At 42.0% G+C, this 15,074-nt stretch overlaps 2 protein-coding genes across 2 annotated transcripts; both read right to left on the bottom strand.

The window, feature by feature from the left end:
• Positions 1 to 99: 99 nt before the first annotated feature.
• Positions 100 to 6,232, bottom strand: ube2ka (ubiquitin-conjugating enzyme E2Ka (UBC1 homolog, yeast)). The gene is made up of 7 exons (XM_056439412.1): positions 5,899 to 6,232; positions 4,861 to 4,954; positions 4,578 to 4,636; positions 4,365 to 4,447; positions 3,802 to 3,901; positions 1,499 to 1,627; positions 100 to 1,404 (listed from the first exon to the last, which is right to left on the bottom strand). Exons 1-7 carry the CDS (start codon positions 5,959 to 5,961, stop codon positions 1,330 to 1,332), a joined length of 603 nt encoding a protein of 200 aa, XP_056295387.1. The 5' UTR covers positions 5,962 to 6,232; the 3' UTR covers positions 100 to 1,329.
• A 150-nt stretch (positions 6,233 to 6,382) lies between these two features.
• On the bottom strand, positions 6,383 to 12,705 carry klb (klotho beta). Its single transcript, XM_056439410.1, has 6 exons — positions 11,784 to 12,705; positions 10,084 to 10,597; positions 9,717 to 9,985; positions 9,369 to 9,625; positions 8,248 to 9,179; positions 6,383 to 7,807 (listed from the first exon to the last, which is right to left on the bottom strand). Exons 1-6 carry the CDS (start codon positions 12,543 to 12,545, stop codon positions 7,392 to 7,394), a joined length of 3,150 nt encoding a protein of 1,049 aa, XP_056295385.1. The 5' UTR covers positions 12,546 to 12,705; the 3' UTR covers positions 6,383 to 7,391.
• Positions 12,706 to 15,074: the final 2,369 nt, after the last annotated feature.

Here is a 15,074-nt window from a genome sequence, read left to right as displayed (position 1 = left end):
GATTGAGCATTATATTGTTGCCAGGTAGTTTCTTGTTGTTGTTGCTTGTAGGAGGAAACGTATTCCAGTTGAGAAAAGTCAGAGAGGACAGCGGCTGACTTAATTTACACAGACATTAATATCTTTATTTACAGATTACTCATGTTGACATATTTATCTGTTGGCGTAGTTAAGATGATGCAATATTTTTCAAACTCATTTTGAATTATCTTTCCATACAGACTCATGACGGGTTGTATTACTTCAGAACATGTTTTTCTTTCTTTCAGTTTAAAAACAAGAATCCAAATGTATTCCTGCAAAAGGGGCAAAAGCAAATAAAAATTAATAAAATGTGGGTGAAAGGGACAGGAGAAGTAAGCCATGTCCAGAGCAGGTGTGGGGATTGTAGCTGGGCCTTTTGGCTTTGGGTTCGTCAGAGAGTTGGAACATGGCAGGAAAATGAGTATGGCTACGATGTGAACACATCAGTGACACTTAACCAGCGGGTTCCTGAACAGGGAATAAGCCTCTTCCGACACGGTGTCTGTATAACTCCATGTTCGCTTCCCAGTGCACTATATTCACTTTACCAAATTCATTTGAATGTCCACATTTTACCTGAAAAGATTATAGTGCCCTCAAAAAAAATCCCAGTAATGGCACAAGATAATGATTCAGAAGGATCCCAAAATGTAATTTGTATTTGTCAATTTAGAGTACTCTCAAAATGTTGATCGTGATTGAAATGAGTGATCAAGTGATATTGGATACCGCGCAATAGAATGACAAAAGAAATACCAATTTAAAAATGTGTTTTGTCTAGGACACGGCTCAATCCCCGTTGAGAAAACTGTCTGGAAAAGTGTAAAAAAATCATGATCAGGTCCAAAAGAACCTTCTTGAAATGCTTGACTTGCTCCTACAAAAGGTTTTCCCGAATGAAAGTAAATGCACTGCATAGGCAAGGATAAGCCGCTGACAGCCGCTTCTTGGAAACAACCAGAAAAGCTGGGTAAGTGGCGGGAGGGAGCGGGTCTTAAGTCCGACATTTGCTTCAAAAGGGGGTGAGGATGTGGCTGAAGTTCTGATTGCATCAATGAGTGGAATGTTGAATGAACTTAAAGAAACCAGAGGTAAGAGCTCACAGAGCGACTGATTGGAGTGTAGTACAGCAGAGGTGACGATCAGGGAGATGCCACACAGAGGGGATAACAGGGGAGTGGTGGGGGTGCAACTGGAGAAACGACGCCTTGGGACAGCAGGAATTAAGAAGAGAGGGTGTGTGTGTATGTATGCGTGTGTGCGTGGGAGGGGGGGGAATCAAGAAGATGAAGAGGGTGTCAAGATTCAGTTACTGAGCAGTAGCTCTGTTGCTGTCTCCACGTCCCAGGATTTCGACGACAACGCCACTATTACTGCATTCTGGGAAGAGAAAACGTTCAGAAACAGTTTGATTCTTCAGCAGAGTTCAGCAGGACAAAGCACAGCAGGGCAGGAGAAGAGTTGAGATACTTACTTTTTCAAAGCCCATGGAACAGAGTTTGTTTATCTTGCGCATGTACTCCAGACTTGAGATGGGAGCGCCTGCATAGACATGAGACCAGAGTCTCGCTGTCTGTTTGAACATCTCGGGGTTCTGCTTGTACTGTGGGATGAAACACAGTCGGTTTGTTTGCAAGGGACTCATCAGCTCACCACCAACCAATACTGACACTTTGTGCTTTTCTACTTGGTACAGATCCACTAGCACATGTGTGCATATGAGTAGAAGGGCACTTTTGATCCATGAATACTATTGTATACGTGTCACTCCACGATAGATTGACAATAAAAGGATCCTCTCCCAGCTTTTGAGGCTGCCGAGACATTCAGAGCCAGAGGTACTGGTAGAGCTGCCAGACAGGCATTTCTGCCAAGTGTTGCCCAGCAGTCGCTTTTGGACTCAACATGCCTCATTTGACTGGGTCAAATTCAGTACAACCATTAGAATAACAAAATAATATTATTGTCAAAAGTGCATTTTGAACATGTAATGTTATGTGCGGCTTTTAGACAAATTAAGTTCCAACACCTTCCGAACCACGTGAACAGTCTCAGGTTTCTACTCCAGGTTGGACCTCTGACCAGCTGTAAACCGTGTTGAAAACACAAACTTCAAAAAGCTAAATAAACACCATATTCTACTCTAAAATTGTACCAAAGCTCATTTAATTTCTTCATGTGTACTTTATTGGGATGTGGGTTGCTAAGCGATAGATGGCAGTTTTTACATGACCCAAGGATTAGTGGTAGTATATAGGTGTAATAATGTATTTATTAGCGTGGGATCATCTTTTCAATAAGGAAAGCAGGCGGAGGCAAACAGTTCAATGCCGACACATACAACTTGCACTTTACTAGCACGGCAATGACTATTTCTTAATATGCAACAATAGACACAAAGTGCGTGACAGTTAACATTCAAATGGCAATCAAGACCCATTTCATCTAAAACCATGATGTTTGGTGGCATCTGTAAATGTATCTTTTAGTCATATCACTTTTCCAGTGCTATTTAGTCAAAATGAGGGCATATGAAGGTGCAAGTTGCAAAACACAAAAATAACAGGCAGCTCCATATTTTCCCAGGTACATCATATTTATCATCATAGTTAAGACTTTGTATAACAACATGTAGTGTCAAAAAATATAATTGTCACCCTAACTTATTGAATTCAGGATACAAAGCACCACCAACATTAGGCAATTGTTCTTTTAGCATTTCGGGTCCAAATAGCTTTCATGGGGATGATAAGATTTGGATATGTCCTGCTGACAGAGGCAGATGTGTGAGATGCTCATCATGAGCAAAGGTTGGCAAAGATCAGACGCCTGTCTTGCGCAAATCATTCCCAGTCAATCCTTCCTGTATCTCTTAATTTCCTATTTAAGGCAAGAATGTAAAAGCGGTTCAAAACACCGGCCTCTCAGCAGTCAGATTGCAACTTATCGGTTAATCGTGCGACTGCTTTCACAAGTAATATTTTGTCTTAAAACAAACAAATAAACCCTGTAATCCACATCACAATATCTTTAGGCCCCACAATAATAACCAATATACGACAATGTAAGACCTAGAATAAATGCAAAACCTCACATTTGAGAAACTGAAACTATCAACAATGATAATCACATAATCAAAATTGTTGCCAATTATTGTCTGTTGATAAACACGTGAAATAACCAACAAATAGTTTGCAGCTCTGCAGCAGTCAATCAACGACCCCATCCACTAGTAGGTAGTTAGTCTCGGCAGGTGCCACTGTCGGTCTAAATCACACTGAGACAAACAAGTAGCACAACATTTTTGACAAATTCTTCCAACGATGTGATAGTACCGGTAATGTAGTATAAGTACAGAAAGTATTCCCACATTAATAAATAATAAGTAACAGTCTTTAGCATCATTAGTGTAGACATTATGTCAAAGAAGCAGTTTAAGGAACTCATCATTCATTTTATTTGCAAGAAAAGTCTGATACAGATGGTCCCAAACCATACCAGGAGTACTAACAGGATAACTCCAAATGCTAAGATTATAAAACTTATTTCAACTTGAATAATGTCATAATAAGCTTTGAATGCTTGGTTTAGTTAGTTCAGAACATGTATTGGCTAACTGTTATGTATACCTTTACAAACATAACCCATTTGAACTATACCACAACAACTAGATCCCTAGAAGATGTCTAATGGAGTACATTATACACATGTTGCTCTGCTTGAAAAATGTGAAATACATATCAAAATGTAAAAACATAAATAAACATGCAGGCCCACCTGATTGGCTACCACCGCGTCTTGTGGATCATCTGGTTCTGCAGCTGCCAATAAGGCTTGTAGCGACAGGAGGACGGTCCTCAGGGTCATCGCTGCTGCCCTGAAACAACATACAGGAGACCGTTTAATGCCACACCAAAATAAGGCCAACGATCATAAACGACTTAAGTGTGAACCCAAATGTTTCCATTAGTGCAAGGGAGTGGAACATTTGCAATACTAAACATAATAATGGGCATATAGTTAAAATATATTATATTTAGGTGACACCTTATTGGGATAATAACTGATGCTTTCTACATCATCAGGATCACTTTTAACTTTATCGTATCTATGTTTTACATTCCCTCAAGCATATGTCTGGATCAGTGCATAATGGGGCTATTTGCATACTTTTAATTGATTGAGGTTTGGGTCATTACATCTCTGTTGACAAACTGGTGGAGATTAGAAACAGCGATGGCTTTCGTAGGGGAAACACCGTTTTACAAACGAGAAGAGCATGTCATGATGGATGTGTATTGGATGAATTATGTTAAGGACGCTGGAGCACATTCACTCACCATTGGTCTTTGAGAATGTCAAGACATATTGCACCTGTGACTGAGCTGATGTTGGGATGCCAGATCTTTGTGATAAACCGCACCTGAAAGATTAAATGAACAAGACAAGGGGGGAAAATGTGCTTTTGAGTACAGTGAATAGAAACTGTATATGGCCAATGTCCTCAAAGATAAAGATGTCTAACTGTAACAATGGCAGTAACTGATCCCTACCTTTGGTGGATTGAATGGATACGTCTCTGGAATTTTAATTTCTAGTTGATATCTACCTCCTGGAAGAAAAGAGGCATCGCAATTATGTAACGATCATGACATTAAATAGCAGTGCAACTGTTAAAAGCACATTTATTTAGTTGATTGTATACATTATTAAAAGCCTCTTGAAATAGTTAGTTGGTGAGGCCAAATCAAGTTATTGTCAGTGAAGAGCAATGTCACATTACAATTGTGGGCAACAATACATGAAGGTTACAGCGTGTTCAAATGAGCCCCTCACCTTCATACGGTGTGTCAGGTGGCCCTGCAATCTCCCCTTTAAGTTCTGTGAAGTTCTCATCCACCAGATCCACCTTGATCTGGTTTTTGCTCGTCTGAAAGAGTGAAAAGGCAAAGTAGCATTAGAACTTCAGCAGACAGCAGTGTTGCCAGGTCCGCGGTTCTCCCGCGGAATTGGGCTTCTTTTGAAGTGTTGCCGCGGGTTGAATTTTTTGTCCGCTGGTTCGGGTAGACCTATTTTGCATGCAAATTACATGAATATCTTTAAATAAAAATCCATATTTTAAATGAAATAATTTATTTATACCCAAATCCTACCAAACTGACTCCAGATCAGCACGTACACACATGGACATGGACTTTAAAAGCAGTGTATATGGTTTGGCACGGGCATATTTTGAGTTCTGATATTGGGCTGGTTTTGATTGGCCATTGGGCTGGTTTTGTCACACAGACCTGGCAACCCTGGCAGACAGCAAAGTGTTAAGCTAGCTTGCTGTCAAACTTAAACCTGCCCATGCAGCAGAAGTTGACCCCCCTCAGCAGCAATAGTCAAAGTTGACCTCAACTTGTTGCACTCATCTCACGGATCTACATATCACAGGGTCTCTCGCGCAGCTTGGGACACACCTATGCAGAAGCATGGTGGCACATGTGTGAGCAAACCTTTGGTGGGACACGCGGATCAATCCACCTCCGCTCACACCGCTAGCTTGGGTAACAGAAGACACGTAAACTAGCCACCACCTACGTTAGCATCGAGAGCCCTCGTCATTAATGCCTTCACGACCCGGTGATTACCCGCGATGACCAGTGACGCCTCCAGCTGTGCCCGCCCCGCGGAGGCACATGGATAGCCGGCGTTAGTATCCTTGTGAGAAGGCGGATAAACAGCCGTGTCTGAGACGGTTAGCTCCAGCTAGCTGCTCGGCGATTAGAAAGCTTGACAGCCAGCGACGCGTCACTCACGTTCAAGCCCCGCAGTTGAAGACATAAACGAGGGAAGCTGTGACATTAACTGGAGAACGTGACAACCAACCTCTTCACTCTTGAGCACCTCCTTGAATTCCCGTTTTATCCTCTGAACTGCGATGTTGGCCATGGTTCCCCGTGGTCCCGTCCGGTTGGGGCCTCGCGAGCTAGCTCGTCCTGCCGACGGGAGCTCTGCACTTTTGTTGGGGATACAACCTTCCAAATTAACAGCTGCAACGTTGTTCGCCGCGAGCGCCGACAGTCCCGGTTATCAATCTGGTGCTGTGATTTGTTAAAATAGCTGAACGTGCATCTATCATCTCAAATGTGTCACAACACAATGGTCGGTTGTACTGGAAACATTTTAATACCAAACTGCATGCAGTCTGGAGGAGAGAGAGTCATGTGATCTGTATTGCCATCCTGAACACCGTCTCCCATTGGCTGATCTGTTGAGTAATTTATCATTATTATTGTTATTATTTTGGTAACGTTGGATCTCTAAAACCGAATGATATTCATTGGGGTGGTATATTTTGAAAAAAACGTGGTTAGTGTGCCATTTAGACAACCTTTTAATGCATAATATAATCTCTGAACAGGTAAACAGGGTTTCATGCAATGGCGATCAGATTACATGTAATACTTTTCGTGTAATGATTTAACGCGAGATACATTGAGACAAAAATGCTCCAAAATGAAGTTAGGCATTGATTAGCAGGTCTAAAGTATCACATGAAGAGTCCGTTGCGTTCCCTTACTGCAGCGAGCACCATGTTTTCATCCGATGATCCCAGTTAAGCCTGTGCGTCTGTCGCACATAGTACACTTCATACAAATCAAGATATTCTTTTTAAGAGAGACCGTGGGAATCATGTCGAAATACATCGTTATCTCTGTGACGGACACTTACTAACATACACTGTACGTTTTGGTATTTTCTCCATTTTTTTCAGACTGTTCCTTGTCTCGTTGTTTCACCCTGTGACGCTGGGGGCGGCCTTGTCCCGTGGAGCTTCACGCATGTCACGTCAAGCATCAGGCCTCGTGTTTCAATAAAGTGGATCCCACTTTTGAATATATTCGTTTACCTTATTCACAAAGATGTGTGCAATTCACAATTTATCTCAGCTAAAATTATCCTATATTTTTTTAACATTTAGTCACATGTTAGTCTGATCTACACAATATAAGCATCTCTATTCCAATAATTGAATCATGTCACTGACATATTCCTCCAAAATGGAGGTCAGTTATCCTCCTTTAGCACATAGTCGTAAGAACACATGTGAGCCAACCAATCTTTGGCATTCAGTAAATCTGTTGATCTCATAGTCATTTAACAAACCAAATAGCTTTTATAATGTGTACCCTCCATTTATATAACCCATTATTACAATACAATGTAATGTTTTTTACAGTCATTGTTGGTAAACTGATCACATATTTGTTAAAAGCACAGATACATACGTCCATTAGACCAAACACAATAGAATATCTCCTCTGTCAATGAGCCACACACAGTTTGTCTGCTAAACATTACAGTCAATGTCTCTACAGTTAGTACTTAACAGGTGGACATGAGCATACAAGGACTCCTTCCCTTCTCCTCCACCTGTTCACCCGCCTCCCTCTGCCTCTTGTTTGGTTTCTCTTAGTGATGATGACAAAGATGACAAGTGCTGCAAACATTACGGCTGTTATTAAGAGGCAACCTGCGAAGACCACCATTGCTTTGTTCTTGAACATCCATGCACACACAGAGCAAGGTTCACGCCGCTCAATAAACCTGCAGCTCTTCATGGCGTTATCCTCAGGGAAACCGCCATGAGTGATGATTTCTCTGTAGACAGCAATGGAGGCTTTAGCTTTGGATTGATGGTGGGTTGAGCTGAAGAGGCCAAACTGGGGGGCATGTCGATCTTGCAGTTTCCACACGTAGAAGCCCTGCAGGTTGACTCTATCTAATTGGTGAGCTAGAGACAAATACAATAAAGGAGAGAAGTAAGATCAGAATCACTCATCCACTCTACAATTCCCCTTCAAGGAATATGAATAATCAAGATATACTTTATTTTACGATTAATAAACCAACCAAATGTTTAGAATACATGAGAAAATGGTTAACACGTATTGGAAAACAACGTGTGCAATAAAGGTGAGCGGATAAATAGCAAAGTGTGAACTCAACATTGTTGCTGTCCTCTTCCCTCTTGTCTCTTTTTATGATCTTCCTGGTTTCTCATTAAATTGCGTTTTTTATAGTAGGTAGCAAAATGATCATAAAACCTGCATTGTCTGTGGGTCTGCACTTCTGTCTCGACATTATGACAATACCGACAAATGATTTCACAACACATTCTGGTTCAATGAGGGCCATTACTGATGGAGTTGTAGGATCTGAAATGCACATCACCTTTTAAGGCCTCCTGCAGATAACTCCTGAGAAAGTGTTGCCTGAGTTTGTCCTCCACAGGAGCCTGATCATCAACCCCACTGGCTGTGATAATGACAGGCAGAGCCCTTCCATATCTCTGGCTCACCCAGTTCAGCACCTTTCGCAGTCCCTGGGGTACAAGAGCCTGCCCGAGCCTGGAGGAGGACCAGGTGGGATCAGAAAGGATCAGACAGCCGTGATCAGGAGGTTGTTTCTGCTGAAAATTGCCCTTTGTGTGGAGATATGGAGAGACCAAACGTGTGGTAAAATGGTTCAGAGCGATAAAACTCAATGTCCCTCTGAGCTCCTCCCTCTCAGTCTCAGTAAAGCTAGGAAGAGGGGATCCAGGGAGGCCCATTACTCGAGCTCTCTCCTCCAGGTATGCCTTTATTTCTTCTGGATAGTCAACCTTGCTATGCTTCTCCTCATATCTAGTCCCAAGCAACGGGTCTAAGAACCGACCAAGCTCAAACAAAAGGAATCTCTGTGCTGCTGCCGTATGCGAGTCAAGGAAGGGGTTTGCAGGTTCGACCCAGTCGGCATGTAATGCAAGTGATACCAGTGCTCTCTGATGACCAGCGTGTTCCCTCTCGTACAGCCTCCAGGCTTTAGCGTGAGCCAGAAGAAGGTTATGAGCTGCCTGATGCTTCTCTTTCCAATTGGAATAAACATCTATCAATCTGTTGGGCTCATTGATGGTGATCCAGTATGCAACCCAGGACCCCAGCTGCTGGTAGCACAGTGCTGCATATTCCTGAAAGGCCTCCACTGTGCTGTAGTTGAGCCAACCACCAGAGGCCTGCAGTGGCCCAGGCAAACCTAGATTTGGAGCTTGGTGTGTGGGGTAGTAGAGAATAACGACAGCCTCCAGGTCCAGCTTCTTCAGCTCGTACAGAACACAGCGGTAGTACCTTTTGAATGTGAAACAAGATTACAGAATAAACAGTTAATGTGAGGAGATAAAAAGAGAGACAGAGTCATACATCATCTTTAAATGTATTCAATTGGGCTAAAAATCTATCGTGTGAATTTTGAATTTAATTTAAATTAATTAAAGTGTGCTGAATTTGGGAAGACCGTCCATGTTTGTGTATTTGTACCTCAGAGCATCCGTGTTCACATTAGAGAGGTCTCCCTGGGGTAAAATCAGAGACCAGTTTAGTGCAAAGCGGTAGTGAGATGCCCCAGTGGATGCAAACAGGCGAAGATGACCACGAATGGCCAAGTAGTCGGTGCACTGGGCTCGTTTGGTTTGCATCTTCACGCCTGGGACTAGACGCAATGATCCGTCTCCTGTCAGGTTCCAGCTGTACAGATGGTGGTCAGTAAACTGGGGTGAGAAAGGGTAGAAGTGGACCTACAAGAACAAAAGAGACATCAGGGTAAGTACGGACATTCATTGAGTATGTCTTTGCTGTACTTTCTTCTCAGTTTATCTCTCTTCTTACATGTAAAGTGGAGTCAGCAATACCCCAGTGAAATTCACAGGGGAAGCGGCCTTTGATCTCTCTGGAGGTTTCGTCACTGGGGAAACCATTGTTAGTGACAACACGCCTGTAGTACTGCGCAGTGGTCTTGGGGGTCCTGGTTCGGTTTGGTTGACTAAAATTGATGTAGAACAGGCCTCGCCTCACAGTCAAGCCATAATTCCACTCAAATCCATCCACCAGTGACCAGGCAGAATAGCCAAAGACTTGCACCCCTTCAAACTTGATTGCTTTAAAAGAGAACACAGCATTAAAAGTGGAAAAATAAAAATGTACTGACTTAATTGCAATGTCAATTTGTTTTTGTTCTTTTCACTTCTTGTCTTACCTTGCAGGACCTGGTTGATAAACCGCTTCATCAGGTAAATGGCCACTGTGTCCTCCTTTCCCACACTAGCTTCAGAAAACCAGCTTCCCTCGGTCACAAGCACCTTCGGGTCCCCATACTCCAGCTTTATCCAGCCCAGTATGCGCCTCAGGTCGGGGGTCACAGTCTGCCCATACTGGACAAGGCCCCGGGCCTGACGGAGGTTGTTGGGCCCGAAGGACAGAGCAAAAAAGTCAGCTGTTGTCTTCACCCAGAGCTTCTCCTCAGGGGAGAATGTGGGCAAGAGTGCCCCGTGCTTCATTTTGAAAGAGAATGGGTAGTCCCCGTATCCGAAGATGGGGTTGGCAAACCAGCCAAGGGCCGCTTCTAATGACTGCTGGCAAAGCTCAACGTTAGCAGCAGTGGCTTGGCCTCTTTGAGGCTCAACCCAGTGGGACCCCAAAACAATGGATACTTTACCCTTCTGAGCGGGACGGAAGTGGGTGTTGTAGGTGTGCCATGCTTTGGCGTGTGCCTAGATATCACAGCAGACATGGCATTATGATGTATTGTGCTGCAGTCACACAATTATAATACTACAATATACATTTTTAATGGAAGACATTTGATATGCTATAGTAGGATAAATACATTTGTAAATAATAGAACACATGATGGCTAAATTACATTTGGCTTCTTTTTTCTGGCTCACTGTCACAATAATATTCTTAGTATCAGTATCAGTGTGTGTTTCCTGCGATAACTAAAAATGTCTGCGGTGAAAAATATATTCCATGCTTTCTAAAAAGCACACAAAGTGGACATATCTCCCCCAGAGCTGCACCATCACCTGAATGTGTTATTTCAATGACAGAAAACCAGAACCTGTACTTCTGCATCCAGATTTGCGTTAAATTACGCTCTAGATTGTATTTATTTAATATAATTACTGTAAATACAGTAGTAGATAAGATATGCACTTGTCTGCCTTGATTTGGGCTTATTACACACATTTTAATCAACGTTTTTTATAATTAGGCTACTACTAGATAGTGTGTGAAAGATGAATAAGCACTAAACAAATAGCACTGAAGATATAACGTCCTTAATGGAAGTTATTGTAGAATCATGAAAACAATCTTTTAGGCACCAGATTATCCCTATTTTCTGAGACTATCTGCATTGTGTTAGCTGTCCACATACCATCTGTGCTAGAATACAAAAACACGAGTGATTATTAATGAGGCATATCTCCATTACTTCCTGTCACACACTGTTACGCTCTCGTACATAAGTGCTGATGTGGTGGACCTTGACTGTAAAGCCTCTGTAAGTGTTCTGTTTTCTGATCACAAACCTGTCCAAATGAAATATGATCAACTGGTCACATCAAAGATCAAATTAAAAGTGGGCATCAAGGCATTGCACTTATATTCATATGTTTAAAGGCCATACATCAAGTTATATTGTCTTAATTGATTTAATTATATTGCAACTAAATAACTGAGCACTGGTGCAGTCTGTGCGTGGGTCCCCTGCTGTTGTCTTGTGGATGCAAACATTCATTGACCATCATAAACTGATATAACTGCAGAAGAGGTTCAAAGTTTACAGGCAGTCAACATGATTAGATAAATTCTTCATGTGCTGCAGTCTACGGCAAAGGCAGATAAAGCACACCATGAGTACAGACTGTTTTAATCTAGACTGGTTTGACTTACCCTGATCAGGTTGTGGGCCACAATGAGAAAGACAGCGGGACCCCCTGTTTCTCCAGGAGCGTGCACACCTGTCCCATAGCCCTGCACAGCCACCAGGTATGGATTATGCATCGTGAGCCAGTACTTAACACGACTCCCAAACGCCTTGAAACAAAAGGCAGCGTACTCCTCAAACAGTCCCACCAGTGTGTCATTTTTCCAGCCTCCATAGCGCTCCTGCAGGACCTGTGGCAGGTCCCAGTGATAGAGGGTGACAATGGGCTCAATTCTCTTTTCCAGAAGCCTCTCTATGAGACGGCTGTAATGCTCCACAGCAGCTGTATTGGGCAGACCTTTTGCATTCCCATCAGGAAAGAGCCTGGGCCAGGAGAGAGAGAAATAGTATGATTTTACACCTAGATACTCCAGAGCCTCCACATCTTCGTCCCAGCGTTTGTAGCTGTCACTGGCCACATTGGCGGTCTCAGTTGCCAATTCATCACGGACATTGGAGTGGGTGAAATGGTCCCAGATAGATGGGCCTTTCCCCACCTGGTCCCAGGATCCCTCTGTCTGGAAGGCAGACGTCCCTGAACCCCAAAGGAATCCTGAAGGGAAGGTATCATGAAGGAAAGACTGGTCTTTGATGATGGGGTCCGGCTTGGGCTGCTGCCAGATCTTTCTGCCGTCTCCAAGAGAGCCGGCTGCCTTTTTCCAACCAGACGCCAACAACAGGAGGCAGAGTAAGAGGCAGGTTAGAGTGGGAGAAGGGTGGTTCAGCATACTGAAGGAGTCTACCTTGTTTCACAAATCCACTTGAAGGCAGGAGCTGGTGTCAGTCAGAGCAAGGGCTCTGTTCAATATTGCAAGTCCTCTTGAGAAAAGTAAAAGAGCCATCGTGGTGGAGGAAGGAGGAGATCACACACAGGAGAGAGTCTGAAGCTTCAAGGTGCTGCACGAGCCCTCTGACAACCTGGTCAGACTTCCCTATCTCTTCCTCCGTGTACTTGTGCTCCCACTCAGCCCCTCCCTACCACATAATGTCCACACAAAGGTTGACTCATATCCTCACACCATACTTTGAAAAGCTGCCGGTGAATTATATGTACCCGTAATTCTAGAGACGCTTCTTCAATTATATCTCCAAATCAAAGAAAATTAAAAAACAATGTAAAAGAGAGGGCCAACACTTAAAGAGGATATTCCTGAGCTGTTCCTGAGGACGCAGCTCTAAACATGCTGCTGATTGCTGTAAAAAGGTTCTTGTGTCAATAATTAGCTTGTACTCTGATCTTAGCTCCTTAAGTAAGAAGTAGTTCACATTGCAATGTCCACGTTTCCAACACATGCATACGGATGTGTTGGTTTTTAGTGGTGAATTCTAAGAAGTTTCACATTTGAGTGAAATATATTAATTTTTCCAATATGAATTCACACATTAATCACATACAGTTATTGAAAACAAGGAAGAACAATGCAACCTAGTGGCCTGAAACTGAAAAAAAGGCTGTTTTCTTTGTCTTATGGCCTGAAGCTGCTTCTAAGATTTGATCAGAAACCATGCAGGTGAGAACAGTGACACCAGCTCATATCACCTCATTCAATTTAGCTCCTTTTACTGTATGAGTAACAGTCACCGGCCAAAGTAAACAGCAGAGCTGCTTGACTAAAAACATTGTTGGGAAGTGCATGTTTGTGTGAATGTCCATCTGTCTGTCTGTACACACACGTGTCCTTAATAAAGCCTCACAATCACAATAAAACTAAAAAGGCCCTTCCTTGTCCTTCCACATTAAAGGCAGTGTCTATAACTGTCTAGAGTAAACAGGGCAGTTGCCCAGGATACCCTTTGCTTCAAGGCATTAGCGGGATAAGTTAATCGAGTTGAAATGGTCATCTACCACCCAGGCTGACCTCACTGTGGTCGCTATGATACTGAAGAAAAGACGGCTGATAACACGGAGGAGCTTTCAAAATGTGACATTCATGCAACACCCTTACACGGTAGGACATATAACATACATACACGTGACATAGTAAAGACAATTGTTTATAGTTTGGTATGATTGTGAGAAAGCCCCTCAACATTAGGCTTGATTAGAAACCAAGACAGAGGAAATATAGCTTTTAAACACAGTTGACAAAATACCAGCATGTCAAGAATAATATGTTATTTAAATCAGAATCAGAATAACTGAGTTGACTTAAATAGCCCTATAAATACAGTTGTTCCCTTTATAGTAAATAAGTGAAAAGAGGCTGTGTGCGAGAGGAACACAGGATGGGTCTGATGTTGCTTTTGTCTCCATGTCCTTGTCCTCTTAGCGAGGATATTTAATGTTACATCAGCACAGGTTGTCAGAAAATTAACTAAAGCAACAGAAGAAGCCAACTGCTGATAATTGTGTTTTAATCGGCCTGCTTTTAATTGTTGGTGAACCGTTTTGCCTTTTTGTCACCATTAACAAAAGAAATGTCATCTGACATCAGTAAGTTTACTCTTTTTTCTGTCTATGTGTAATGGTCCAATTGTAAAATTGATTTAAGTAAATTTTATTTCTAGTCAATTTAATTTGGCTACATATAATTGAAATATAAGTGTAAAAATTATTTAAAGTAAATTTGATGAAACTATTTTACATTATTGGCTGCAAACAAGACTATCTGGAACAGGTGGTGGAGAGGAGGACACTGAAGAAAAGATTGTCCATATTGGATAACCCGGACCAGCCTCTCCACCACCGACTGCAGAAACAGATCCAGGAGAACATTCCTGCCAACTGCTATTAGACTTTATAATGAATCACCTCTGGCCAGTTCCTCCTCAAAATGAATCAACGTCAATGGCCCTTCCACCGCTTTCACTTTATATTTTTTATGCACACTTATATACACTGTATACAGGACTGTCTCAGAAAATTAGAATATTGTGATAAAGTTCTTTATTTTCTGTAATGCAATTAAAAAAACAAAAATGTCATGCATTCTGGATTCATTACAAATCAACTGAAATATTGCAAGCCTTTTATTCTTTTAATATTGCTGATTATGGCTTACAGCTTAAGAAAATTCTAAAATCCTATCTTATAAAATTTTAATATTTCCTCAGACCAAGTAAAAAAAAAGATTTATAACAGCTGAGTGTTTGTCAAGGCTCAGGAAACCCTTGCAGGTGTTTCGAGTTAATTAGACAATTCAAGTGATTTGTTTAATACCCTACTAGTATACTTTTTCATGATATTCTAATATTTAGAGATAGGATATTTGAGTTTTCTTAAGCTGTAAACCATAATCAGCAATAAATCAGAATAA

Source organism: Pseudoliparis swirei, chromosome 19 (genome assembly GCF_029220125.1).
Source record: "Pseudoliparis swirei isolate HS2019 ecotype Mariana Trench chromosome 19, NWPU_hadal_v1, whole genome shotgun sequence".
Taxonomy (NCBI): Eukaryota; Metazoa; Chordata; class Actinopteri; order Perciformes; family Liparidae; genus Pseudoliparis; species Pseudoliparis swirei.
Note: the sequence above shows the minus strand (reverse complement) of the source record. Positions and strands in the feature narration are given on the sequence as shown.

Excerpts from the sequence above, each read along its gene's own strand:
- ube2ka (XM_056439412.1), bottom strand. The coding sequence starts at position 5,961 with ATGGCCAACATCGCAGTTCAGAGGATAAAACGGGAATTCAAGGAGGTG. Across the intron at positions 4,637-4,860 it reads ACCTGACACACCGTATGAAG|GAGGTAGATATCAACTAGAA; the intron begins GTGAGGGGCTCA and ends CTTTTCTTCCAG. Across the intron at positions 1,405-1,498 it reads GTTCCATGGGCTTTGAAAAA|AATGCAGTAATAGTGGCGTT; the intron begins GTAAGTATCTCA and ends TTCTCTTCCCAG.
- klb (XM_056439410.1), bottom strand. The coding sequence starts at position 12,545 with ATGCTGAACCACCCTTCTCCCACTCTAACCTGCCTCTTACTCTGCCTC. Across the intron at positions 9,626-9,716 it reads TTGCTGACTCCACTTTACAT|GTCCACTTCTACCCTTTCTC; the intron begins GTAAGAAGAGAG and ends TTGTTCTTGTAG. Across the intron at positions 9,180-9,368 it reads GTGAACACGGATGCTCTGAG|GTACTACCGCTGTGTTCTGT; the intron begins GTACAAATACAC and ends CACATTCAAAAG.